The 25,553-nt window shown below is 43.0% G+C and overlaps 1 protein-coding gene across 1 annotated transcript in view; it reads right to left on the reverse strand.

The window, feature by feature from the left end:
• Window positions 1-576: 576 nt before the first annotated feature.
• Window positions 577-25,553, reverse strand: part of atp9b (ATPase phospholipid transporting 9B) — a 28,991-nt gene continuing 4,014 nt past the window's right edge. The window contains exons 3-30 of the mRNA XM_048229004.1: window positions 25,026-25,176; window positions 23,920-24,033; window positions 23,588-23,696; window positions 23,428-23,486; window positions 22,737-22,788; window positions 22,351-22,445; window positions 20,861-20,941; window positions 19,430-19,505; window positions 18,199-18,275; window positions 15,770-15,930; window positions 15,273-15,415; window positions 14,842-14,954; window positions 12,541-12,837; window positions 9,478-9,639; window positions 8,965-9,057; window positions 8,006-8,089; window positions 7,508-7,678; window positions 7,105-7,203; window positions 6,830-6,919; window positions 6,551-6,695; window positions 5,435-5,499; window positions 5,023-5,179; window positions 4,786-4,849; window positions 4,153-4,261; window positions 3,862-3,919; window positions 2,683-2,886; window positions 2,030-2,062; window positions 577-821 (exon numbers count right to left, since the gene is read on the reverse strand). Of these exons, the coding sequence (XP_048084961.1) occupies window positions 685-821; window positions 2,030-2,062; window positions 2,683-2,886; window positions 3,862-3,919; window positions 4,153-4,261; window positions 4,786-4,849; window positions 5,023-5,179; window positions 5,435-5,499; window positions 6,551-6,695; window positions 6,830-6,919; window positions 7,105-7,203; window positions 7,508-7,678; window positions 8,006-8,089; window positions 8,965-9,057; window positions 9,478-9,639; window positions 12,541-12,837; window positions 14,842-14,954; window positions 15,273-15,415; window positions 15,770-15,930; window positions 18,199-18,275; window positions 19,430-19,505; window positions 20,861-20,941; window positions 22,351-22,445; window positions 22,737-22,788; window positions 23,428-23,486; window positions 23,588-23,696; window positions 23,920-24,033; window positions 25,026-25,176 (3,199 nt within the window). The 3' untranslated portion in view covers window positions 577-684. The remainder of the gene's footprint in view (window positions 822-2,029; window positions 2,063-2,682; window positions 2,887-3,861; window positions 3,920-4,152; window positions 4,262-4,785; window positions 4,850-5,022; window positions 5,180-5,434; window positions 5,500-6,550; window positions 6,696-6,829; window positions 6,920-7,104; window positions 7,204-7,507; window positions 7,679-8,005; window positions 8,090-8,964; window positions 9,058-9,477; window positions 9,640-12,540; window positions 12,838-14,841; window positions 14,955-15,272; window positions 15,416-15,769; window positions 15,931-18,198; window positions 18,276-19,429; window positions 19,506-20,860; window positions 20,942-22,350; window positions 22,446-22,736; window positions 22,789-23,427; window positions 23,487-23,587; window positions 23,697-23,919; window positions 24,034-25,025; window positions 25,177-25,553) is intronic.

The following is a 25,553-nucleotide window of genomic DNA, read 5'->3' on the forward strand; positions in this document are numbered from 1 at the left end:
AAATCAAACGACTGCTCCTGGTGGCTTGCAGAGTACTTGGGAGGTCGGAAAAGTATCAGCTGGTGTGCAGGGCTGCAAAGCTGACCAGTTAGCGAGCAGAGGACACTGCTAGGAGAACAAAAATATTTCCTCAGCTATATCCTGTCCTAAAGAGACTGCAGGTGTTAGACGCTTCGCTCTCCCGCTAAAGCTGGTAGGGGGAACAAAGCTTGAAGTTCTTTGTTAGAGCCAGCACAGGGCAAGAGTTAAGTCTGCATACTGCCATAGTTTTCCAGGTAATAGAAAAAGCGTCAGGTAGATCAAAACTTACACCAAAACTCAGACACATGGCAAAACAGATTCCAGTTGCACATACAAAAAAAAAAAGGAAAAAAAAATATTGGAGTGTCCATGACTAATAGTGAAGGAGGACAAATTTAGCAGGTAGGCATTCCAATGAACAAAGGCCATTGACATCACACTTCACATTGTCTTTCAGCTGTCTTTTCTTTTTCCTTATGTCTCTCTCCATCTCTGCCGCAAGTGCTTCAGTCTTTCAGTCTTTTCAAGTTTATCAAATGATGATGTCCACCCTTCTTTTTGCCACCATAAATATCCTTCCCCCATGTTCTGTATCAGTACAGTGTATATATGTACGTATGTGCCATAACAAATGTCTGGTCTTGTGCTTCAGAGGAGGCGCTCTCATGAAGACAGCTTGGAGTAGCTGGGGGGAGAGAACTTCCTCTTGAGATACTTGACGATGTACAGGGGCAGACAGCTCACCACCGTGATGGCCGACACTTTCCACAGGAAGGCCTTGGTAGTGATGAAGCCCAAGTCTGAGGAGAGAGAGAGAGAGAGAGAGAGATAGAGATAGAGAGATATACATAGAGATGCACAGAGAAATGGTTAGTTAATGAAGATGAGGAAGATTAAACATACAATGGTCAGTGCAACAACGAAATATCTCAAGTGCATTGTAATGGCTGCGGAGAAAGAGACCCGTAGCAATGATTTAGGGGACTTAAACCATCACCCACCCATTGCTTTTCCGCCATCATATCACTCGTTAGGATATGTAGTCTTTATTTAGTCGTTACTATCATTGCTGAAAGATTACAATATTCTAAAACTGATGATACTGATTATACTTCTATTGCTTAAATGAGTTGGCACTTGGTAATTAGGGGCTGAGGCACTGGACTGGTAACAGGTAAAATCTGTGGTCACTTTGCATACAGATGCAACATGCTAATATACTATATTGGTAAGGTTGAGTTTTCATTGATGGCGACCATACCACAAGTTCAGAGCACTTATTATACAGACCTTATAAGATCAGTTTCAATATACACTTAAGATACATTGAAAGGTGGACCATATAGAGCAGAAGATATCAAAGTGGAGAATGATGAATAGTCTGACATTGGATAAAGAAATTCAGACCCTTCAGTCCATCTCTTTGAGTGGTTAAGGTGTTTAGGATGACTGTTGACAAGGTGAGTACGTGCAGTTCTCACCTTTTTATAACACTAAGGGAAAAACACCAAAGGTAGTACATGGTGTGATACGACACCAGATGGACAGTACTGGTATTGGTCTTTCCAAAATAAAAAAAATCACAATACATCACACTATCACACACAGCAGAGTCCACACAATGCTTTGAGGAATGGGTCACGACGGCATTCTCGAAAGGTGGAAGAAGAGTTTCTTGGGGGCATGTAGACATGCACTCAGATGGAATGTTTCCTGGAGAATGAGCAATCTTGACACAATGGGTTAGTCAGGATGGACTGAGGACAGAAACATGATCTGAGATCAGTATCTCTGCCCTCTGGATGTGCGAGGAAAGGGTGCAACGAGAGGGTGCACTGATCGTGGGTCCAAGGAGAGAGACTGGCATGGGTCACACTGGAGTTGGAGATCTGCTCATAGAGATGCGGCAGGAGTTTGAGAGGAGCAGACTGATGGATGAAGGAGAGAGAGAAGGAGGAGGAGAGAAAGGAGGAGGAGTGACAACCCTCGCCCAAAGTGGCAAACCTACCCAGAAACGCTCCGAGAGACACTCTGCCTATGCCTGTCCCAAAAAAGAGAGAGAGAGAGAGAGAGAGAGAGGACAAGAGAGAGAGAGGGCAAGAGAGAGTGTGTGGAGGGGTAGTGTATGTAACCGAAGAAGTAATGTGAGAGAGAGATAGAGAGAGAGATAGAGAGAGAGAGAGAGGTCAGACAAAGGCAAAATCAACAGAGTGAAAAAGTGAGTGAGAGTGAGAGCAAGAGAGCAAACAAAGGAGGGAGAAATGAAACGAAAAACCAAAACAAAGCGATGGCACAGGCCAGAGGAGGAGGAGGAGGAGGAGTAAAAGCAGGAAAAGAGAAGCAGAAAGAGAAAAGCAAGCCGTTGTGAGTACAGAGCACAGCTACGCAGAGATTTGAGGCATCCTCAGAAACTTGGCATAGTGTACACAGCAGAACCACATGTATGGATCTGCTCAACATGTATGAGGGAGCAATACTACCAAAGGAGAATACACTCCCTTTGCTAATCATGAATAACGTCCCTACATCAAGCTTCTCCTAACTTAACTAACCCTAGGAAGATTACCACTACAATAAAATGTACTGTGCACCCTATTTTTACTTCTAGAATAGGAGTCTTCCTCCACAGAGGTCGAGGTGGTTGAGGTGCGGTGCCCTTACCGAAGTACTCGTTGAGGAAGGCGAGCGAGGCCAGGTAGCAGCCCAGGCTGAAGAACTCGGCCACCACCATGAGCCAGTGCCACGTGCGCACGGTGAGCGCCACCATCAGCAGCTCGGTCAGCACCAGCGCTGTGAACGAGATGGCCACCACATGCACAAACTCCGACTCGAACAGCAGCAGCGCCCCGTACATTAGGATGCCCCCTGGAGAAGAGGAGCACAAAAGGTCAGGGTCAGGGGTCAACCAGTGTAGGGATGCCCCTCAGAGAAGAGGAATGCACATAAAGGTCAACTGGGTCATGGGTCAACCAGTTGTGGTGGTACCCTCTGGTATCTCCTCAGTGACCATTTTGCTCGGGAATGCTACTACATCAATAAATGTAAAAAACATCATGGTAGGGATATCACATTGTTGTTGTAAAACTATAGATCTGCCATAATCTAGAGCAGACCAGAGTGACGTGATCTAGTGTCCTGACAGTATTGCTTATATCAGATGTTCTGCTCTGCTCCCGATGCCTCTCTGCACACGATATCCCATTTGGATGGAATTCATCACACTATACTGTTGATTGGCCAAGCACGGCCTATTTAGCTGCTTAAAAGCCACTAACCTTACTAAAGTGTGCTTAGACCAGGCATTAGTAGAAGAGGTGCAAGCCAGGTGGGTTCTAGGACCCTTGGTTTACACCATATCTAGAAAAACTTCTGCTCAATGCCCTAACCTCGTCATGATTTATAATATCACCACATTGTATAATGGTTTGGAGTGAGGTGGACAGGGTGCGGTTGCTTTGTCTGGTAAAACAGATGGACGCGTGGCACACACCTGTGTGAAAGGCAGTTCCTGCTGCTTTGCCTATGTTGCCTCTGGACAGTGAGAAACACAAATGTAGTGGCCACAGGTACCTCGGTCCACCTGGGTCAGTGCTTTTTGTAATAATTGAAATATTTCAATAAATCTGTAGTGTGTTGCCTAAAACAGACTTGTAAAAATGTGTATTGCTATTAAAACTTCATGGCCATTGAAAATATGTGGTATGAGAAAATGAGTGGCAGTGAAATAAAAAATCAGAATTTAGATATACCATCAACACTTCATTGAAACAGTGAGCTTTCTCATTAATGGCTTCAAAACAGACAGGCTGTCTCTATGTTTCCATAGGAAGTATTCCTCACCTTGGTACACACTTATCAACACCCAAATAAGGAATGTCTTGAAAGACAAGGAGCGACCCTGTTGGTCAGAGAAAGTAAAAATATTAGTAAAAATATCCCCAAAACAAATAACCAAACAGACAGACAGTGCATAAGGAACTTAAATCATGAGGTTAGTGATTTAAAAGTATAGAAAAAACATTCTACATGTGACTTTGAAAGATGGCCTTAGCTGAACTACGGAGAACTCTTAACAGGCTCTAGTCTGCTCTCTCGTCTCCAAAAGAATGACCAGATGGTCACTTGGCCGACCTTGGTGAGGTCCTTGTAGAGCTCTGGGTAGAGCAGAGCCATCTCCGGCTTCACGTCCTGGTCCAGCACCAGGGAGAACACTGGGAACATGGTGTAGATGGTGGCATAGCTGCAGAGCACAGGAGACACATGGGAGAGAAGAGAGGAGAGGAGAGGGACTTCAGCACAGATGGGAAAGACCCTAACATGGTTCCTCAGGTTTCATTGCTGTAACTAAATACAGAGAGTTTCTAATGAGGAGACACAGCACTCAAAATATCCTCCATAGAAATGCATGGGGTTAGTTTGTAACGCCAATATGACAGTTGTCTACACATCACACCCCTTCCGCGGCAAAATGTTGACATGTGAATACATTGAGGCAATCATGTGCTGTGTTGTAAATACATTGAGCCAATAATGTGGTGTGTTATGAAGACATCGTGCCAATCATGTGCTCATGGAGCAAGATTGGTGTTGTGAAGCCTTGCGCAAGCGCATTTCTGCCGAAATAGATGCCCGATAAGTGCCCAAAAAGCGTTGCAAATATGGCCAGTATTGGCCTCCGAGTGGAGGGACTTGCCTAAAAGGACTTTGCTAAATAGCATCCATACTAAAAAAAGAGCAACGCAAAGAATATTTAATGCTACATACCCCACCATGAGGAATCCTTGGTATAAGGGCACAGAGGCGAAGTAGAAAATTGAAGAAAACAAAATATAGCCTGCAAATATAAAAAAACAAAACATATATATATAAATATATATATATATATATATATATATATATATATATATATATATATATATATATGTGTGTACCATTTCATCCATAAGAGCAACATTGACTTTTTAGCATGGAGACAAAGTTCTTCTTCAGAGTGAATGTGGACCTGCATGGTGGAGATGATCATGCCGCGGTGCATGACGAACTGTCCCAGAGCGGCCGATCGCTTGTAGCTGTTCCGCCCGTGGACCATGAGCAGCCGGCCGATGTGTTTGAACTGCGTGATGGAGAAGTCGGCGGCCAGAGACGCCTGTTTTCCCTCCTGCGGCCAGCCAGAGAAAATATGGAGCGGGGTTTTCAGACAACAATACAGTAGAGTTGAGGAGTTAGTTACTAGCCAAAACCAGCAGGTTTCTGCTGTGCTCATGCAGCAGAGGTTATTTTAGGAGTCACGATTGAGGGAAAGAGCTGCAGATGTTGGTATTGATTTTTAGGAAATGTGAGCTCAGGCATAGTTATGGTAGAAAATCTGCTGGTGTGCATAGAGGGCTGTTAAATTATGGAGAGGATATGTTACCTTCCCCTCAATACCGATGCCACAGTCTGCTGCCTGGATCATACTGACATCGTTTCCGCCATCACCTTTAAGAGAAACAGGAAATTATAAAAGAACATCAGTGGTGAATTGGCATTTCTGACAATAAATTTCAACAAATTATCTCTCATGAGAGGGGAATGGCAGAGTTTCAGAATTATCTTCAACTTGCACTGCCACCCTGTGGACACATCTCTGTTACTGCAACTCCAATGCTCTGATGAAAAGTATGCGAGAGACCACTAATTTCAACATAATGCCCACCTTAATAGCATGCCACCAAGTATAATTTCCTCTTCTCACCACATCAGACCCAGGCTTCAGCTGAACTTAATAATAAAACCTGAGTGCCCCTGAGTGGAGAGCCCTCCAGACTGACAGAAAGTGCGGCTCACTGTTAAAGGAACACCCTTCACCCGTTTAGCTATAGGCTATGGTCTGACCCACTTCCAGTTACATATGTTAAGTTAGGCTAATGGTGTCAGAATGGGTTATTGCACGCATAAAGAAAACAGAAGGATATATATCCTCTTATCTAATTCTGGGGTAGACAGCAAATAAACAAATTTCCTGAAAGGTTGGCGTGTTCCTATAAGATCACTGACGTGTCGTTATGGTAATGTGGTAATGTTATGAGATGCTATGGTAATAATGTGGTAATGTTATGGGATGCTATGGTAATAATGTGGTAATGTTATGAGATGCTATGTTAATAATGTGATAATGTTATGAGGTGCTATGGTAATAATGTGGTAATGTTATGAGATGCTATGGTAATAATGTGGTAATGTTATGAGATGCTGTGGTAATGTTATGAGATGCTTTGGTAATAATGTGGTAATGTTATGAGATGCTATGGTAATAATGTGGTAATGTTATGAGATGCTATGGTAATAATGTGATAATGTTATGAGATGATAATAATGTGGTAATGTTATGAGATGCTATGGTAATAATGTGGTAATGTTATGAGATGCTATGGTAATGGGGTGTGGAGTGCCATCATGTCCAGACACCAGGCTGAGAGCAAGTTTGGCTAGCAGAGTGAGTTGTGTTAAAGCCGCTGATGTGATGCTGTGATGGTGTGGTATGGCTGACCTATGGCACAGGTGCGGTTGTTGGTGTGCTGCTGGAGCAGCCGGACGATCTGGGCCTTCTGGGTGGGCGAGCAGCGGCAGCACACCACCGCCGGGCACTGGCACGCCAGCTCCACGAACTCGTGCTCGTAGTAGCGCAGGCACACCTGAGGAGAGGACACACAAGCACATGATCCAGTCTTAGTCTGCTTGGGCACAGACACAGAAACACACAGACACGAACATGAACACACACACACACACACACACACACACACACACACACACACGCTGCACCCACCTCCAGTGAGTCTCCTGAGATAACCAGGGCACAGTCATGTTTCCGCCTGAAGGCGTTGAGCTCCAGGTGAGCTTCACTCCTGTTGGACACCTATGACAAGAGTCATAACATATGTGCCTTCATGAATTGGTCCAACTGAAAGACTTTACAGTTCCGGTTATTTGTAGTTGTGCAAATAATTCTGCACTACAGAACAGAAGGTTCTGAACCCTGACCTGGATCAAGAGGGAACTACAAACTTTTTTTAAGTGCTAAAATAAGGCCTGCTCTTGTACCGGTCTGAAGACGTGAATGTCCTGACTCCTAGACACCAGGTGAGAGCTCTTGGCGATGCATGTGGCCGTCTCCAGCTTGTCTCCAGTCAGCATCCAGATCTGGACAAAAAAGGAACAAGAGCAAGTGAGCCTCTGGGACTCTCTGATCAGACAACAGAGCTTTTAAACTGTGTACATGTCAAGTTTGTGTATATTACTTTATCACCGGTTTTACGTAGATGACTTGGTGATAATGACAGCTCAAGCTGATGATTATAGTTATGGTTGTTAACAGAGTAACAGCTTAGGCGGGGTTTAAAGAGACTTCTTTTTAGTAGCTCCAGCTGTGAGTGAATGTGTCCACACATGTGTCCAGCTGAGTAGCTGTGTGTTATATGATGTGTGCCTGTGTGTTTTCCCCAACCTTGATGCCAGCGTTCCTTAGCAGCTCGAGCGTGGGCCTGACGTCGGCCTGCAGCTGGTCCTCCACGCCGGTCAGACAGAGCAGCTCCAACTCCCGCTCCAGGCTCTCCACCACCGCCCCCACCTTCAGTGCGCGGTCGTGCAGGCTCAGCTTGGCCTGGGTGTAGCGGTTCTGCAGGGAGGGACGGACGGATAGAAGGAGAGAGAGAGAGAGGGAGGAAGGGAAAAGAAAGAGAGAAGGGGATAATGGACAAAGAGAGGAATATAGATTAATTGCAAAACAGCCAAAAATACATTCATTTAAATATGATTACATTATAGACAATGTACCGTTTATGTACAGTTACTGTAAGAGTAAGATGTGCATGCACATGAAGTGTAAGAGTGAGAAAGAAGACAAAAACAAAGAAGATGTTTGAGCTTTGAAGGAGAGTGAAAGCCGAAAGCATGTCCTACACTGTGTAAAGTATTCCATAATGCTTATGGTCACATACTGTACCTCAAAGTCCTGATACTGCTCCTCTGACAGAGATTTCTTGGCAACCACAAGAGTACGAAGCCCCTCTCTGGCCATATTCCCACACTGCAACAGAATAAACGGGAGGATTTAAAGATGAATGTGGAGTTTGATGAATAAATGTATCAAATAGAGTAAGAGTAGAAGAGAAGCCAAGGACATGTACTCAGGCAATACAGACATTGACATACCCACCCACACACCCCCACAAAAAAAAAAAAAAATTGGCCGGCATGCCATACATGCATGATGTTAATTAACAATGAGCCTCCCCAACCCTTATGGAAACACATCAGATCAATGAACAAATATCTAGCCTAGGGGCACGCGCGCGTGTGTGCGTGTGTGTGTGTGTGTGTGTGTGTGTGTGTGTGTGTGTGTGTGTGTGTGTGTGTGTGTGTGTGTGTGTGTGTGTGTGTGTGTGTATGTATGTATGTCAGTGGTCATGCGTGGGGCAGGGCGTTTATTTCTGATATGAAAATCTGGCAAGCTCCCGCTGGCCGCTTGATTACTTATTGACATGTGGCCAGTCGTCAAGACAACGGACGACATCATTAACACCACATCGGAGAATTATGACATTCCAAACCGCCCGCACACAGGAAGTCCACATGAAGTGGGTCACTCATTAATTAATATACTGTCCCCCTCCAGTCCTGCGCTGTCCGATAGTGTCGATACAATTATGAACATCTGAATCAGATTTGGTTTGGGTGGCCTGTCGCTTTGCTCATTATCGCTGCAGTGAATTTGTCCTTGATGAGGAAGAGGTTATCTTCAGCTGTCATATTGGATATACAGAGAGGGCGGTGACTAGAAATCTATAACTGTAAATATCAAAGTATCAAAAAGTTGTCACTAAAAAATATGGGCCCTAAAATCTACAAGCTGATGGAAGGACATGCACAAACGGGCTACTATTAGCGTCCCCTAGAGTTTACCTCTTCTTCCAACCAATCGTTGTACTGCACAATGCTTGCCATGGCAACATCGGCCCCCTTCATGTAGAAAGTGATTTCACCCGTTGCCTCTTCCTACACATGAGAACAACATAAAATGAAAATAACTGAAAAATAAACAGGACAATAGATGATAGATCACTCAGTCTCTCACCACCACCAACATTTCTAATCAAACATTATTTTGCTACCACAACATGTAAACATATCGTTATTTTACATAAACTGATATTTGCTGTTTTCTGACCCATATCCTGTACACACTGCTGCATGATATTGTAAATATTGATGTTTTCATGTTTTGTGCCAATACATAGAAACACAATGAATCACACATGTAAACACATAGGGACAAAACACTCAAAGGCAAATGATACACAGGCAAACTCGCTTGCGCCAACACACACAAATATACACACACACAAACAAACAAACAAACAAACAAATAAAACAGACACACACACACGCACACACACAGTATGCGCAAACACAGACCCTGACGATGATGCCCATGCGCTTGCTCTCGGAGGTGAAGGGGAAGATCTGCAGGATGAAGTAGGTGAGGATCTGCCCCGAGGGTGTCTTCAGCTGCAGGGAGGTCAAGTCGCGGTTCACCAGCGTCAGGCCCACACTCTCTGTCCAGCGCACCAGGGCCACCTAACACAACAGAACACACAGCAAAGCCCCATTATTCTCTGCAGTAATTACAAATCCTTTTATATGTCCCTATGTTAGTAGTATTAGGGGAAAACAATTAAAAAAAAACATTGTAAAAATGTCACTCCCATGGTAACTATGGGAAACATCAGAATAGTCAAGTAAAACACTGTTGGACACAAAGGGGAGATACATTCAGATCAAATTACTGTCATAATCATGACCCATTCTGAAAAGAAATCTACAGAAACATTTAAAAAAAAAAAAAAAAAAAAAAAATCCTTAATTTATCCTCCTATCTGAAGAGTGGAAGTAGAGAAGTAGAGCTCACTGGCAACCATGGCGAGGAGATTAAGTCCCACATTACGTACTTTTTCAGTCTTTTTATGATCTGCAAAATGAAAATTGCAGGGACTGCAGAAAATGCAGACGAAGCCTTCAAGCAGGACATAAGAGCTCTACAGGGTCTTGGCCGAGTTTCAACCGCCTGTCCGGAGACAGCGCAGGGGAAGCCTTCGCCTGCTCCCTCCTCTCCTCTCCACTCCGAGAGGCACAGGGGCCACACACTCAAGCTGACTTATTGTGTGGACCACACTATGAGCTTTTCCGCAGGGAACGCGAACATGTGGTGTTAGGAATCCATGCAGCATTTTATTAACATTACCAAACGGATTTACACATAATAAATCCAGTGAGGAGTAATGGCCAGTTTTCTTAGGGGATTTAGAATTTAATAGCTTTATATTAAAAGTGACATAAAGCTGACATTCCATACTATGAAGCCGTTCCTAGCTATATAAAAACCAGACTAGCAAAACATCCAAAAAAATTGTACCGTGAAGCTCAGTCTAATATTCTTCAAGGTATACTGCTAGTGCTTGGTTTATAACTCTGAGTAAAAAAGACTGACAGTTTTCCTACAACAGCAGACAAATTCTTTCCTTGTTCTTTTCTCTCTTCCCTCCATATTCTCCACGGGGTTCTTCATCCCAACGGGACAGTTCTAGTACTCTATCCGGTTCCCCGCAGGTTCTCTCTCCATCTGCCCTTTGAGGGAGAGCTTTATAGTTCTGACCTACAAATTGCCACTTCCTGAACTTTTTGACCCCCCGAGGGTGATTTACAGTCCGTGACCGCAGCAGCAGCTCCAGCTCCACACGGCTGATCTGGGATTTGCACTTCTGTCCCTCTGTACACAGCCTCAACCACAGACATTGCCCCCCAGAGCAGCGGTTCGAGTCACGAGCGCCCTTGCCCCTCTGAACTTTGACGAAGGCTGTCTGCCGAATCGTCAGTCAATAAATAGTTTAAAGAGAAAAGAGTATATTGAATACTCTTCAATAGTTTATGGTTTATGGATTATTATACCAGCTCTTTTGTTATCTTTGTGAGTTTATTTGATAGGGACAGATACAGTATGCATAGACAAACTGAAAACAGCTATCTGATGCCAGTATCATGGTGTTGTTTATAGCTAATGCTAATTGGGGTGTTGGGGACACTGGTCCGTGTCCCCAACACCCTTTGTTTGGGTGAGCGTACTCCATGTTCTTTTTTCACCCTAGCTCCTCTGGTCATGAGTACCACTGGACTGGGCTGCATGGCGCAGATGAAGACACACACTGGTTACATGACAGGCCCTGTAAAGACGTCACTTCCAACAACTGCACGCCATGCCTTCGACTTCCAGTTACCAGTAACATCTTTTACCATGCTGGCGTCAGCTTTGACAGGGATGGTCAGTGACTCACAAAGCTTCAAGCACGCATACTCACTGTACCTTCTTTTATGAGGCCGACAGCTGGGATTTATAAAAAATGTCCGTCATCTCAACGGCACAGCGGATGTGGCTGCTGCTGCTGGTTGCGCATAATGACCCAGAGTAAGGAATGACCAAACACAATGTCATGATGTTCTTGGCATGACATTATGAGTTCAGTGAAAATTATAACGCTATTGACTTCAATTCAGGGTTAGCTGGATTCCACTGCTGTATGCAAAAACTGTCTGAAGCTCAGATGGTTATCATTGATTAATTGTTCAAAAAAAATTGATTGGGAATGATTATCAATGACCTATCCAGAACAACAGAAGGGGAGGGAGCATGGGGGGTTAAGCAGGCTGTCTCTGACATTAGCTAATGTACATAATGTCCTTCAACATCACTGTACAAATGAAGAATTGATCTATCCATACAGCTGAAGTAATCAGAATGACCAATCAAGGAGATAAAAGACGCTGTAAAAATATCAATTCTAAATTTAACTGATGTCCCAATTCTTCAGTAACTCATTTTGATTAGATTTGATGAGAGTATTTATAATCATTTATAATTTTCCTTTTATAGAGACATTATTTTGTTTTGGCATTTCTATATTTCAATAGAAGTTTAAAAACAGCCAACCAGTATGACAGCAAGGCCTGCTGTCCATTATTTAGAACAGGAAAACTTGTAATCTAGATGTCAGAACTGATCTCTTAATAATGCGGATAGGTCTTTTTCATCTCTGAATTTGTTACTCTCTCCCCTTTGGTTCTGGTATTCCGTCCATCCAGATTGGGAAAATGCTGCCCCCCCCCCCAGCCAAGCAGTGACACCACAGAGAACTATTCTGAAGAAACTATTTTCAATAAACTACAGATTAAAAATGCAGACTCGTTGCCTTTCCATTCTTCTATTAATAATGAATGTTAACTTTTATTTGCTTGATGATTGTTTTGGACACAACCCAATAACAAATTGCAAAGAAGCTGTTTTCGCTTTTTTAATATCATGCACCTCAACATACAACTAAAGGTGTCTTTAAAAGTTAAAATAACTAGAAACTAACTGTGTGTGTGTGTGTGTGTGTGTGTGTGTGTGTGTGTGTGTGTGTGTAGAGGGCTGCCATGGTCTCTCACCTCGTCTGGGCTGGAGGCCTGGTAGGTGCGGTTGTCGTCGCTGTAGTCCTGGTCAGCCTCGGCGGCCTCTGCCTCGCCGTTGGCGCCATTGGCACGGGACTCGTAGACAGGCGTTACGTTGTGGCACAGCGCGATGGCCTTCACGGCCTCGTGGATGCGGCTGCTCACGCTCTTGCGGACCTTGGGCGCTGCTGGCTGCTGGACCTTGTTGCGGGGCGGCGTGGCTCCGGGAGCGGACGTGGTGCTGGTGCCGCTGCCTCCACCACCTGCTCCACCGCTGCCGTCACCGCTGGACTTCTGGAGACGGAACAAGACCACAGGCAGAGGTCAGAGAGAGGCTACACAATTAACAAACACACACACGCACGCACACGCACACTAACAGAGAGGATGTGAAAATCTGTCAGGGTATAATTAGGATAGTTCGGATATAGTAAAAGAGAATACTGAGAAGGAACACCTGGTCTAAGGACACTACTCCATCTTGGTTGACATGGCGGAACTTTTCAGCCAATACTTACTAGCACCTTAACTATGAAACACTTGGATGAAATCTGTCACTGTCACATTTTACTGTCTGTGCTGTATATTGATTATGATGCATCTAGGAAATCATCAGAAGAGGATATCTCCTTCTTGTTCTGACCATAACAAATACACTCAATATCTAGATCTCCTCATGTGTTTATATACTTTAGGCACAAAGCCACAGTGCATGTTAAACGCAAAAAACAAACAAACAAAAACAAACAAACAAACAGACAGCCCCAGCTGGCATTCAAAGCATATAAATACACAATTAGCATAAAATGAAAAACAAACACATTCATGAGGCCCATATTGCTTTTGTGATGGCATTTCGTTTATCTTTGTTGTAGTATATCTTTGTTGCTAGTAAGCCACAGGTCAAAAGGTCACTTCCTGCCGGGAACACATCTGCTGAAACAATGAGAGCCTTCACTGCGGTGCGAAGCACTCAGGAAGAAGGCTCTGCTGTATGCCTCCATGTTTTGCATCCTTGACTTCCAAAACACACACACACACACACACACACACACACACACACACACACACACACACACACACACACACACACAGGGGTGCGGTTTCCTGTAAACACTAATTATGGCCTTTCAAAGGCATAACCATCATATCACAGCCCTTTCCCTAGGAGAGGTGGAGAGGAGGATAGCAGGTTCCATTCCCTTTACCACTCCCTGCAGCTTCTCCCTGGGTGTCACTTTGACCTGCTCTCTTCTTCCAAGCTAAGCAGAGCGGTTTTGGGTGAGAAGGAATAGCAGTTGGTTTTGACATGATGGCTGTGTGTGTGTGTGTGTGTGTGTGTGTGTGTGTGTGTGTGTGTATGATGTATTGAACCCTATATGACACGAGACATCTGTTGTGCCAAATACACTGCACGACAAGCCAGAACTTCACACAAAAGATGGCCCTCTTTGTTTATGCCTCACAAAGCACACATATTAAAGTAATTGTGGTTCTTTTCAAGAAGTGACATGCCATAGCACACTGACCATTACACCAACATGATCATCGATAATAGTTAGCAACAAACATTTGCTATGAAAGAAAGGCATATTAAAAATGAATAGCTAAACATACCACTTTGTCATTTGTCATTGACAAACAATTCATCCAGGGCAGTCGGCTGTGGACTAAAATATTGGCCCGTTTTATGAGTATGATCAGTCACCTCTGCTTTGTTATTTGCCTTCATCGTCGAATTCTCTTCTCTCTACCCCCTGCCTTTTCAACAGTTTGACCTGAGTGTATCACTAAATCTGTGATCCACGGCTCTGTTCAAACCGAACTAAGCTTACTCATTTCTCCAAACAACACGGTGCTTATTGATGCACACATAATTCAATTTCACACAGATCTAATCACATATGTCCCTTGTCACTGAAAATAAAGAGAGGCAAAAAAAAAAAAAAGCCCTGCAGTCCTATACACTCGGAGGTTATGATGGATTTTGTGAGGTAGTGGTTTCTTTGTTTTGTGCTTGCCGTGACATAGGACCTTGTACAACAGTAGAAATGAAAACAATAAAAGAATCAATGCACTTCTTACCAAGCTGTGCTAAGGGAATTAGCAGTTGTTTGCACACAGGCAGCTATGGACATTAACCTCGAAAAGATATCCTATTTGTTGATTTGGTAAGTAAGACATTAATATTTCTATGAATGTGGTTAACTAGGAAAATATGATTGTATAGAAAGCTTATAAGAAGTGTCTGTTTGATAAAGATCACCTGAAGGACTAAAGTTCACCAGCAGAGCTTACCTGTGCGTAAGCCTGAGCGATGTGGTTTTGGATTTCGTCCATTGTGTCTGTCCCATAAGACACAGTGCCCAGGTGCAGCCGTTTAAAGATCATCTCATTCTGAGTCAACGTGCCTATGAGAGGATCAAGCAAGAGCCCAGGTTACACTGGAATTCATGTGCATTGGCCACATTTATTATGAACTAAAAGAATGAGGATTTAAAATAAATATACAGAATAGCTATTTAAGTTCATCTTAAGTATATTTTGAAACTACTAAAAGTAAAATATTGCTAAATACAGTTATTTTTTAAAATTGATCACCGCAGTATTACACAACATATGGTCATAAAAATGTATCATAGCAATTATTCAAATGAATCACTGTGATCAGGAATGTACAGGTCTACAGGGTTGCATTTCATACATCAGAGTGGCAGGTGCTCTCCTACCTGTTTTGTCTGTGAGCAGGTAGACGAGGCGGCCGAGCTCCTCTGGGATGGTGCTGGTTCTCACCACTGTTCCCGGGATGTTCTCATCCTTCATTATCATCCAGCCATATGCAGACTTCCCCATGTCCAGGTTCACCCGCAGACTGGGCCATCAAAAACAGACAACCAGCGGGTAGGTTAGGAGACACACGTTGAACAGGAAAAAATAGTTTGATTTAGATGTTGTTTGCAGTCAATAAATAATTGATTACAACTTTACAGATCATATTTTGGGCTTTGGGTTGCACTTGTGCATACAAAAATGCACTATTTAAATAAAAGTTACTTACTTACTTACTATATTAATGAAAAACTCAAGATTATATGTGTAATCACAATAAAATTTTCACTATAGCTAAGTATTCTACAATTCTACAATACTAAAGACACTTCTAGGATTTTTGGAAGAATCCTTGCATGCACAAACATCAACATAGACCAAAGCTGGCATCCTTTACCTGATTGGAATGATGTAAGAGAAAAGCACCACAAAACGGAACAGGTTACGGAACCAGGGCCCGAGGAAGCCCTGCAGCGCTACCATGACAACGGAGAGCACCACTTGGGCCAGGAAGAGGGCCTTGGTCAGACGGTTGAGCTCCAGGTCCAGCAGCCCCACCTGAGACGACAGTTATTTCAGTTACCCATCTCTGAGCATCTCTTTAGCACACTTGTCCAGCATGAATACAACACAAATCTCAGAGAAAGAGAGCTAGAACGTGTGCATGGCATAGATTTTGACCAGATAAAATGTACACAGATCACCATTAAGATGGGATGTTAGTGTCAAAATATGTATGATGAGATTTAAGCACTATATACCTCTATCAGTCTTTTTCCACTAACAAACTAATAGCAGGTAAAATGTCAGGATTTAAATGAGGTGGGTGGAAAAAAGACACAGCTTCTACTTAACAGGGAGAGCTTTTTCTCTGGAGAAACAATACACTTCTGAGGTTTTTAACCCCAGCACACACTCATCTGAGATTGTATAAAGCCATTTAATCTTCAGGCCCCAGAGTAAGGAGAGAGGAGGACTCAATTACTTCAAGCTACCGATGGTATCAGAGCGCACTCAGGGTGCATTTCAACCCATCCAGTCGCACCCGGTTTGAGGTGAAAAGACTGATTTAGTCAGGTCTCTCAGGCTTTGAATGTGAGTGTGTGTGTGTGTGTGTGTGTGTGTGTGTGTGTGTGTGTGTTGGTTTATGAACAAAGCACATAACAAATACAATACCAACTTGGTAAAACTCGTTGTCTATTGGTCAACAGCTACAAGACAACTTGATACAAATTGGATGCTTCTTATCCAATCAACCCCAACAACAGTAAATCTACAAGATGAAGCATGATGCTCTGTCTGGACTAGCACTGAGCAGGGAATGCCACAACAAATTAGTCCTGGCTAAAAAAGGAGGCAGAGGAGAGTGAGGGAGAGAAATAAAATACTCTCATGCTGTATTGACTTTTACACCTTCCACTCCCATTGTGTATTGGCTCTTCTGACATCATCTGCCCCTGAAATATTGAGTTCCCATCATCCTCTAAGAGCTGTAGAGTATATGGCAACTTCTCAACGATACACAGCATTATGCTTTGTGTTAACAATGAGTGATAAAATAGGACCCCCAGAATCTAAATTACATGCACATTAAAACTATGGCCTGTACATTTTGAGTACCATCATAATGCCATATATACATAGACAAAATGTGACACGCTCACTTTGTCAAATGCATATACAACTTGGTATAGTGAAATAAACTGCATACCAAAAAGCAGAGGGAACATCAACTTTATCGGACTGTGAGAGTATTGGATTCAGAACTTTCATTTGGATTCATTGGATTCAGAACTTTCATATTCATAAGTAACTTATGTCCTGATGTTTCTGTTGTGTGTTCTTCCACATATGAGATGACTGTTGTTATTACACAGCTCAGACGACATCACACCAACATCACGTGACACCTCTGATGAAGGCTACAGAGGCAAGGTAGCCGAAACTTGTCAGGTACACAATTTTACCTTATTGGCTTGTACAGAGAAACAGTAAGAATTAGTAATACAGTAAGCCTAATGAACCTCTTCAAAATAGACTGTTGTTATTTTATTCTGTTCCTACTTTCTCTGTGTGTATCTGTGTGTGACTATGTGTTTAGAGATAAGAGGGAATATTATGGTTTGGCAGTGCTTCACGGTCTGCTCCGGATTGCCAGGTTGGCACTAATCAGAGTCTGATTCAGTGTGGTCCACATCAAATGGATGACCAACGCCAGCTCCCGTCAGCATGGAAGGATACTTAAACCCTAACTATTTCCTTGTCTAGTTAGAGCAGCTGGTGGATCTTTAAGTGAAGTCATGCTGTCTCTCCTTTGATGCACATGTTGTTTGATGTCCCTGATTTTTACTACCATTGGTCTGACTGGGTCTTCATTCATCTGTGGTATCAAAATTACCATTAACTGCTTGGAAAATACATAAAGGAGCTGTAAGCAATGCTGAACAGCATCACACTTCTTTATGTTTATGGTTCTTAGCAGAGATTTCTGTCCAGAGCGACTTGCATTCTATTTGAACCAAACACCAAACAAAACACAACCGAGAGGGAGCTCACCCCTCCCTTCAGAGCTTCACAAGAAACTCCACAGCATGTTTTGTTATGATTAGGGGGACAGGCTTACTCCAATTTCTTTGTTTCCAGTTCACAGAGCCAGGGCTGTGCACCAAGACCAGGTGTTTTTGTAACAGTAGACTCAGAGAATGGGCAGTTAGTGGATTGTGAGAAGATATTCGACCGAATGTGTCAAAAAGTACTATGGGTGACAAATCGCTTAAAAATGCTTTAATGCACAAACAAACGCCACACACAGTGGGTTTTAATCACCTTATTTTTGGACTGGGAGGTGTTCAGCACACTTCTGGTCTCTTTGCCTGTGTAGATCACCACCCCGATGACAGTGCCTAGCCAATCAGGGGAGAGATTAAGACAGATTAGAACAGCACAGCCTTCTGTTGTGATGTCTCACCATCTCACTGAACACCCTCCTACTCAAACCGACCAAACAGACCCAAATAAGGTAAATGGAGGAGCAGTCAACAGGAAGGAACTCCACATTCAGTCATGTTTGTTCTCATAGTACATGTGATCTGCCCACTTTGCATGTAATCAACAATATCCTTAATTTCGCAATATGACAAATTCCTATTCTGTAAATTGCTTAGTCTGATTGTGAAACTATCCACATCACCCACCTAAAGTGGAGGATTAATACAGCCTACTTTATTAAGAGCTAATACTGGTCATAATCCAAGACTTAGACTTCATATAAGTGACATTAAGAGTATACTGTGAGTATGCAACAATTATCTAAATGTACACCTCATGCTGTTCAACTGAAAGGACTAACAGTAACTATAGGTGACATAGGACTCATCAATTGTGTATGTGTGTGTGTGTGTGTGTGTGCGTGCATGCGTGCAGTCTATTTTTGAGCCCGCTATGTTGAACCCCTCTGGTCAAGGTCAGGCCAGGGGCTAAGAGGTAAGTGTGGAGACTGCAGTTCCCATGAGGGACCAAGTGGCCGAGCGGGCGGCCCACCGCAGATCGATGCTCTGCGGAGCTGCCAGCTACAGTGCTGCGCAGAGAGCACTCCCTCACCACGGGCCCACCCAGAGAGCTGCTCCAGGATCAGGTTACTCCGCGCCTGTGCCTACAATTAACCATCACAATCCAGAGGACTCAAGCGACTGATGGACTGACCACAGATGAGCCCCTTTGGGAGAGGCTGGTCATGGCAAAACCCAAACAGCCCATTAACTTATCATCATCCCTCATCATCCTACTGTCCATGCTCATTTGAAGGATTGGGATAATATTGAAGGATGATGATGGTTTTACACCATCACAAACCAGACAACCGACAAGTATAAGACTGAAGCGCCGCTTGCCAGTCAGTGCTTTCCCTACCAGCTTATCTTAACAATATGTAGAAACAAATGACTGTGTGATGAGTTGACACTGGTTAAATTAAATCCTTCTTTTCCCTGTAGCCCCTTGAAGACGCAATACTCAGTGGAGCAGCAGAGGAGAGGAGAGGAGAGGGTGGGCAGCTCACCTGACGCCACCACAGTGCTGGCCCACAGAGTGTTGTCAATGCTCAGGCTCTCGTGGATGGTTGGATCACAGTCCTCCTGCAGGAGAAATCACAAACCACTGCATGCTCAGTGCTCAGTAACATCAGAGGCCTGTGTTGACAAATGAGCAGAAGACTTTAGAAATCTCTGCAATCGGTCGCACCAGTCAAGTGTAGTGATGATTTGACGTAACTTTAGGTGTAAGGTGCGTCTTAAACCTTACCTTTTTAACTAGCACTACATTCAGTCCAGTGGTATAGGTGTGACATTAGTTTAACTAACTGAGTGTAAACAGGCTAAGGCACTAGCACTAACAAATAAACAATCCTACTTCAAGATTTTTTTTGGCAATGTCAAGCTTTATAAATATGGACAACTATCAGAACAACAGAACAACAATTAACATATCTGAGTGAACCCATAACAAGCTTCCCCTTTTTCACATTTTGTCAAATCAACGTTCTGTAAAAGCCTCTTGTACCCTGGGTAATATTCATGTTTGACCTCTGTTAACAAGGTCAAACCACAGAGCAAAAGGCTTGTGTCAGGTGTTGAGGTCAGGATTGGGTTTCTGCTCAAATTGCTTGTCTGATATGATAACTATGCCATCTCAGCATCTGCATCTTCCTGTTCATCAGTGCCAACTGCACTGCCTGTGTGGAAAATAAAAAAAGGTCATACTATTCAACTGAATTGTCTCCACACAAGATATTTTGTATCTTTACCAAAAATACATACAAAAAATTTGTATTTTTAAATCTGATATGAACTACTGTAGTTCACATCTCAGTTGATGGACCGAAGTTGAACAACTTCTCATTAAAATGTATTTTCCCGCTTTACTTTATTGTTTTGACTTTGTGCACGTTGTTTTGGAATTTTTCCACGCCAGCTGCATCAAAAAGAAGAGTTGGCTGGCGTATGAGTCAGCCCAGGAAGTGAGGTTCCACTAGTTTGTGAGGCCAAAGGGAACGGAAGAACAAAGCCATCCTTTGTGTGGATGGCCTCTGAGTGCTTGTGTCAAAGTGTGTTGAACTGCCGTTAATAACAAAAATCATGGACCCAGTGGGGTGTCTGCAAAAGAGCCCACTACACATTACACGTGCATGGAGACGTAGGAATGGGAATGACCTGTGGTTGTTAATCAGGATGCAAGAGGATGGCAGAGCTAAGCTTGATAAATATACTCACACAATAAAATGATATTCCAGTCTTTATAATAATGTGCTACTTTTCAACTACACTAGCCAGTAAACATTTTGTCCCAAGCAAGTTGATGCTCGTGTCATAATACCAATGACCATCAGGATTATACTTTCCTAGTTCCCTTGTTTTTGTTTCCCATTTTAGCAAAAAGCTTATCCAAATGTATTTTAGTGGTTTACTAAACAGCGTTTGTGGCAGCCACATACCCTGGAGAAGTTGCCCTCGAAGCTGTGGATGTCCAGTTGGGGCTTCTGGGCGTAGACATAGGCATTGATGGAGAACAGGTCCTGTGGGGAAAAAAGAGTGGTCATCGATCTGATCAGTGCTGAAAATGTCAATCAAAATCACAGAATATAAGAGAGAGTTTGTCAACAGGCCTCAATATGAGAGGACAGTTTTACTCTTTCTCTGTGTCAGAACAGGATATCCACCCGCATATGTTCTCCATATCGTAACAGTAAACAGTTCAGGAGTAAACACACATAGTTCAGGAGTAAACACACACAGCTAAAGCTCAATATAAGCAATCACATGCGTGAGTAGATTAACAACTTCATCTATTCAAGTAAATAACTCAATGCCCAGAGCCCTCCTTTAAAAATGACTGAATTCTGACAAAATTACATCAAACAAATAGCTGGAGGGGCAAAGTGTCCGACGGAATGAGGACCACATTTGATACATTTGAGCACTAATCTGTTGAGAGGGGCACTGGAAACCCTGTCTGGTCCATGCAACCTCAGGCAGCAATGATTAAATGACTTGTCGAAGCATTCATTTGCAGAGGACACTGGGCACTTGTCAGACAGACTTGATGTGTGTGTGTGTGTGTGTGTGTGTGTGTGTGTGTGTGTGTGTGTGTGTGTGTGTGTGTGTGTGCATCTCAGACTCGCTTCAGAGTCAAGTTACAAAGTCATCACAGACATGTAAGGCGGCCCCGGGGTCACGAATCAGATCTTTGCCGATATCAAACAGAGAGAGAGAGAGATAGAGATAGAGAGAGAGAGAGAGAGAGAGAGGGAGAGGGAGAGGGAAGGAGAGAGAGAGTGAACAAGCAAGTAAATGAGAGAAAGAAAGATAGAAAGAGAGAGACTTCACCCTACTCTATCAATCCCACTTGCCCTGATTGCCTGGTTATCGCACAGTCAGGTGACATTACAAAACAGGTCTCAAAGATACGTCCGACCTAGTGCTCGGACGCAGCCGAGCGCAGCTGTAAGAGGCGCATGTCAAAGAGGGATCGTTTTCCGTCTCTGCTGATTAAAGTGATGGGATGTCATTGAGCGCAGTGAGAAGAAGGAGTGTCCGGTTGAAAGAGAAATAATCCGATAGCTACTATTCAGTGTCGAGTATTTCATTCTGATTTTTTCAGTGACTATGATTCCGCTCAGAGTACACAACGAGTGAAACTCTTCATAAGTCTACATTCTGGGATTTGTTCACAACAGTGTTGCTGCTAAAGGACCAGAGTGAAAGGTCATTAAATGATATGCGTCATTAAACAATAAGACTATCACTTCGAGTACTTACTTCCTCCTTAGCAATCAGTCATTGCACAAAGACCGAAACCCACCCCAGATAATCTAGTAGTCTGTCTACAACGTCTTCTTTTGGCTACATGTGTGTCCAAGATGAGATACCACTACCATAGTTTTTCACACATTCTAAAACAATTGAACATGTCCCAAACAGTTACCCCTAATGCTGGCAGTCTCTGTGTGCAGGCCACGGCCACTTTCAGCTTCCAGTCCGTCTCTCCGTCCAGCTGATCAGTCCGGATGAAGCAAGCGCCTGTCAGGACACAAAAAACTATGAGAAAGGGCTTACACAAGGAGCACCCGTAATAATATCTTAACAGAGCACTACGGGCAGTGATTAAACACACTGATGAAGTGAAATTCAAGCCTGGGCTGACATCTGAGCTGCGATATCTCATAGGATGAATGTGGTGTAATACAGGCAGCAGAATTATTTGGATCTACTTAGTGGACAAAATGTCAAACTAAATGACAGCTTCTAATCTTCTAATCAAGAGTATTGATTCTATTTGAGAGACTTTGTCAAGAATGACCAAAGACTCACCAGTTTTCTCTGTTGTCCTCAGGAAAATCATATCTGCAGGAATTCTCTGATTCTATTGAGATGAAAACAACAGAGCTTGTAAGAGACACATTTGTTGGAAAGGTCAAGACCTCCTACATGCACAAATACGTATGCATGACAGCAAAGTGAATACAAAACATGCAGAGGCCTATACATTACCCCTGGTACAACAGAAAGTGAAAGTCACTAAGTCTTTAATGAAACATGAATAGATGTCAGATAGCTCATCCATATGACCTGACAGCTGATAAGTATGGAAGGAGAGAGACGGCATGGTGATGAGCAACTGTAACAGTAGTCCCTCAGAAGCTGTACCACTGAATAATTGAGCAAGGTCACTTCCTTGGTACCACAGTTAAGATGAACGAGCCGTGGAGCTGTACAACTTGTCTGAGTAATATGATGCATCAGGGTCCATATATGTTCATTGTATTACGTATTCTAGATCACATATCTAGTTCACAAGAGCAAGGACCTCGTAAAGCACAGGTGCTCTTTCAGAGGCCTCTGCATGGAAAATGTTTCGGTTGTAATGATGATTACTTGTTTCATCTATATTTGATTGAATTTTTGGAATTGCAATCAATAAACAGTGCTACAATGGCTTTAGGATTTGCCTAAAGCAAACATGTAGTGAGTAGTACTAACATACTGCAAGTCAAACACAAACCTTTTCAACAATGATGAGGTCTCCAACTTGGATGTCTGAACTTTTCACTTGGACTTTACCTGAACATAAATAAAGACATTAGCAAAATCAAAAATAGATTTTTTTTGACTAGGTTTTTACATGGACTAAAATAGAAGAATAGTGAAAGAATGGCCCATACCTCTAACAGTGAGTTTGCAGTACAGCTGAGAGTTCATCTCTTTATCCCTCGTGTAACGCCGCACCTCGTCAACAGCCTCCCTCATCATAGTTACAGCCAACACAAAGCCCTGCCGAACGATGGAAAATATACCACAAGTCAGGATAACAGCCTATTATTTACATGTCGAAATATTTTTCGACATGTACTATTCGTCTTCTTGAGAGGAGTGATGCCTGTATACTTTTTGTTTTATTTTTAATAATAAGGTCACACACCCACACCCACACACACACACACACACACACACACACAAGGGGAGAACTCTACTGAGAAATGAGTTCCATGCTTACCAATGGGGCCCAATAGGTGTACAAATACCCAATCTTCAGAGACGGTACAAACTGAGAGCATGCCACCACCAGGAAGTACAGATTGAGGAAGAATTTAAACTGCTGGTAGAGAACCTACAAAGACAATAAAATAGAGCAAATGATTGGTCGCTGGAATACTGTGACAGCACTAACTGCTGAATAGATGTAGTCCTACCTTTCAAAGTGACTGATCTTTAAGGGTCCATGCTTACAGTACAGCAATACTAACTGTACAAAACTCAAGCAACTCTAATACTGCATTATAAGGCATACGGCAATATACGATAAACTAAAGACACTATAAGCTTTCTATACAGTAAGCAAAAAATATATGTTTACTGTGTAATGTCCAAATCCACGTGAGTTTGAGAAAGTAAAGGTAAAAAAAAGCTTGACAGTGAAAAAGAGAAAGTAAATCCCACATAGGTACTTTCAATGAGCTCAACCATGAGGCCTATATGAGCCGGGAGCCTCATGTCTACAGGGACAGAGACATGATTAAAGACGCTGGAATCAATGGCACTTCATAGTTAATGAACCGGGTGACCTTTTTAGCAGATGCACACTGCAAGGCCAACGTGAGGCTGCTCAATAATTCACAACGGAGGTGAGAAAAGGCAGTGCCTAAGCTCAATATGGACGAGAATATTTCTCTCAGAAAGACGGCAAGGCAACATTTCATAGGCGACCTATGCTAAAAGGTTAGCCCCTATTATAAGAGATGGGATGGGACAGTCTGCCTCTTGTCACCCCAGAAGAGAATCGATGTCCACCTAAGAATAACTGAGACACAAGAGTCTTCTGGGAGATTAGAGTTCCACAAATATTTTCCCAAATCATTCACTTACACTAATGCAGGACAAAAACAAAACAAAACAAAATACTTAAAAATGACATGAACTATCACCTAAGTTTAACTATCAAATGCCATAACCTAGCAGCTAACCTGGTTCATTAACTTCCAAAAGACAAACAAAAACAAACAAAACAAAGCAACACATGATTACAAAAACAATGTAAACAAATCAAAAGCTGCAATCAGACAGCATAATTAAGTCTGAGGATGGTGGCAGGGTCCGACTCACCCCTGGCATGAAGGTGAAGATGTTGTACTTCTGGTTCTTGATGGCGTTCTTGGGGTGTTTCTCTTCACATTTCTCTGGGCAGCCGAGCCACACGGTGCGAGCCTTCAGCTCCTTCTTCCGCCGACAGGAGTGAAAGATACAGTCGCAGCAGCTGAAACAAGAGGGGATGCACTTAATTAACAAATCAGTCAAACTTCAACACAGCTAGAAGGATGGATGAACATGTGAAGTCAATTTTCACATCAACATTACAGCACCAAGTGGTACGAACTTGGCTGATGTGACTGTAGTCATTCTGGCATAGTAATCTTAATAGCCAGGCCAACAATTCTTCAATTCTACTTTTGCCAGGTAATCTACCCTCCAATATCAAGACCAAAACCTTCAGTGTTTCAGTGGATAGTTTCCACAGAGCGGTATGGTTGCTATGCTAACAGCAACAAGAACACTGTCAAGGACAAGACTAATCTATCTAAATACCGGTATCATCCACAAGGTTAGGGCAACTTCAAAATAAGTAGTCGTGGC

Source organism: Alosa alosa, chromosome 20 (genome assembly GCF_017589495.1).
Source record: "Alosa alosa isolate M-15738 ecotype Scorff River chromosome 20, AALO_Geno_1.1, whole genome shotgun sequence".
NCBI lineage: Eukaryota > Metazoa > Chordata > Actinopteri > Clupeiformes > Clupeidae > Alosa > Alosa alosa.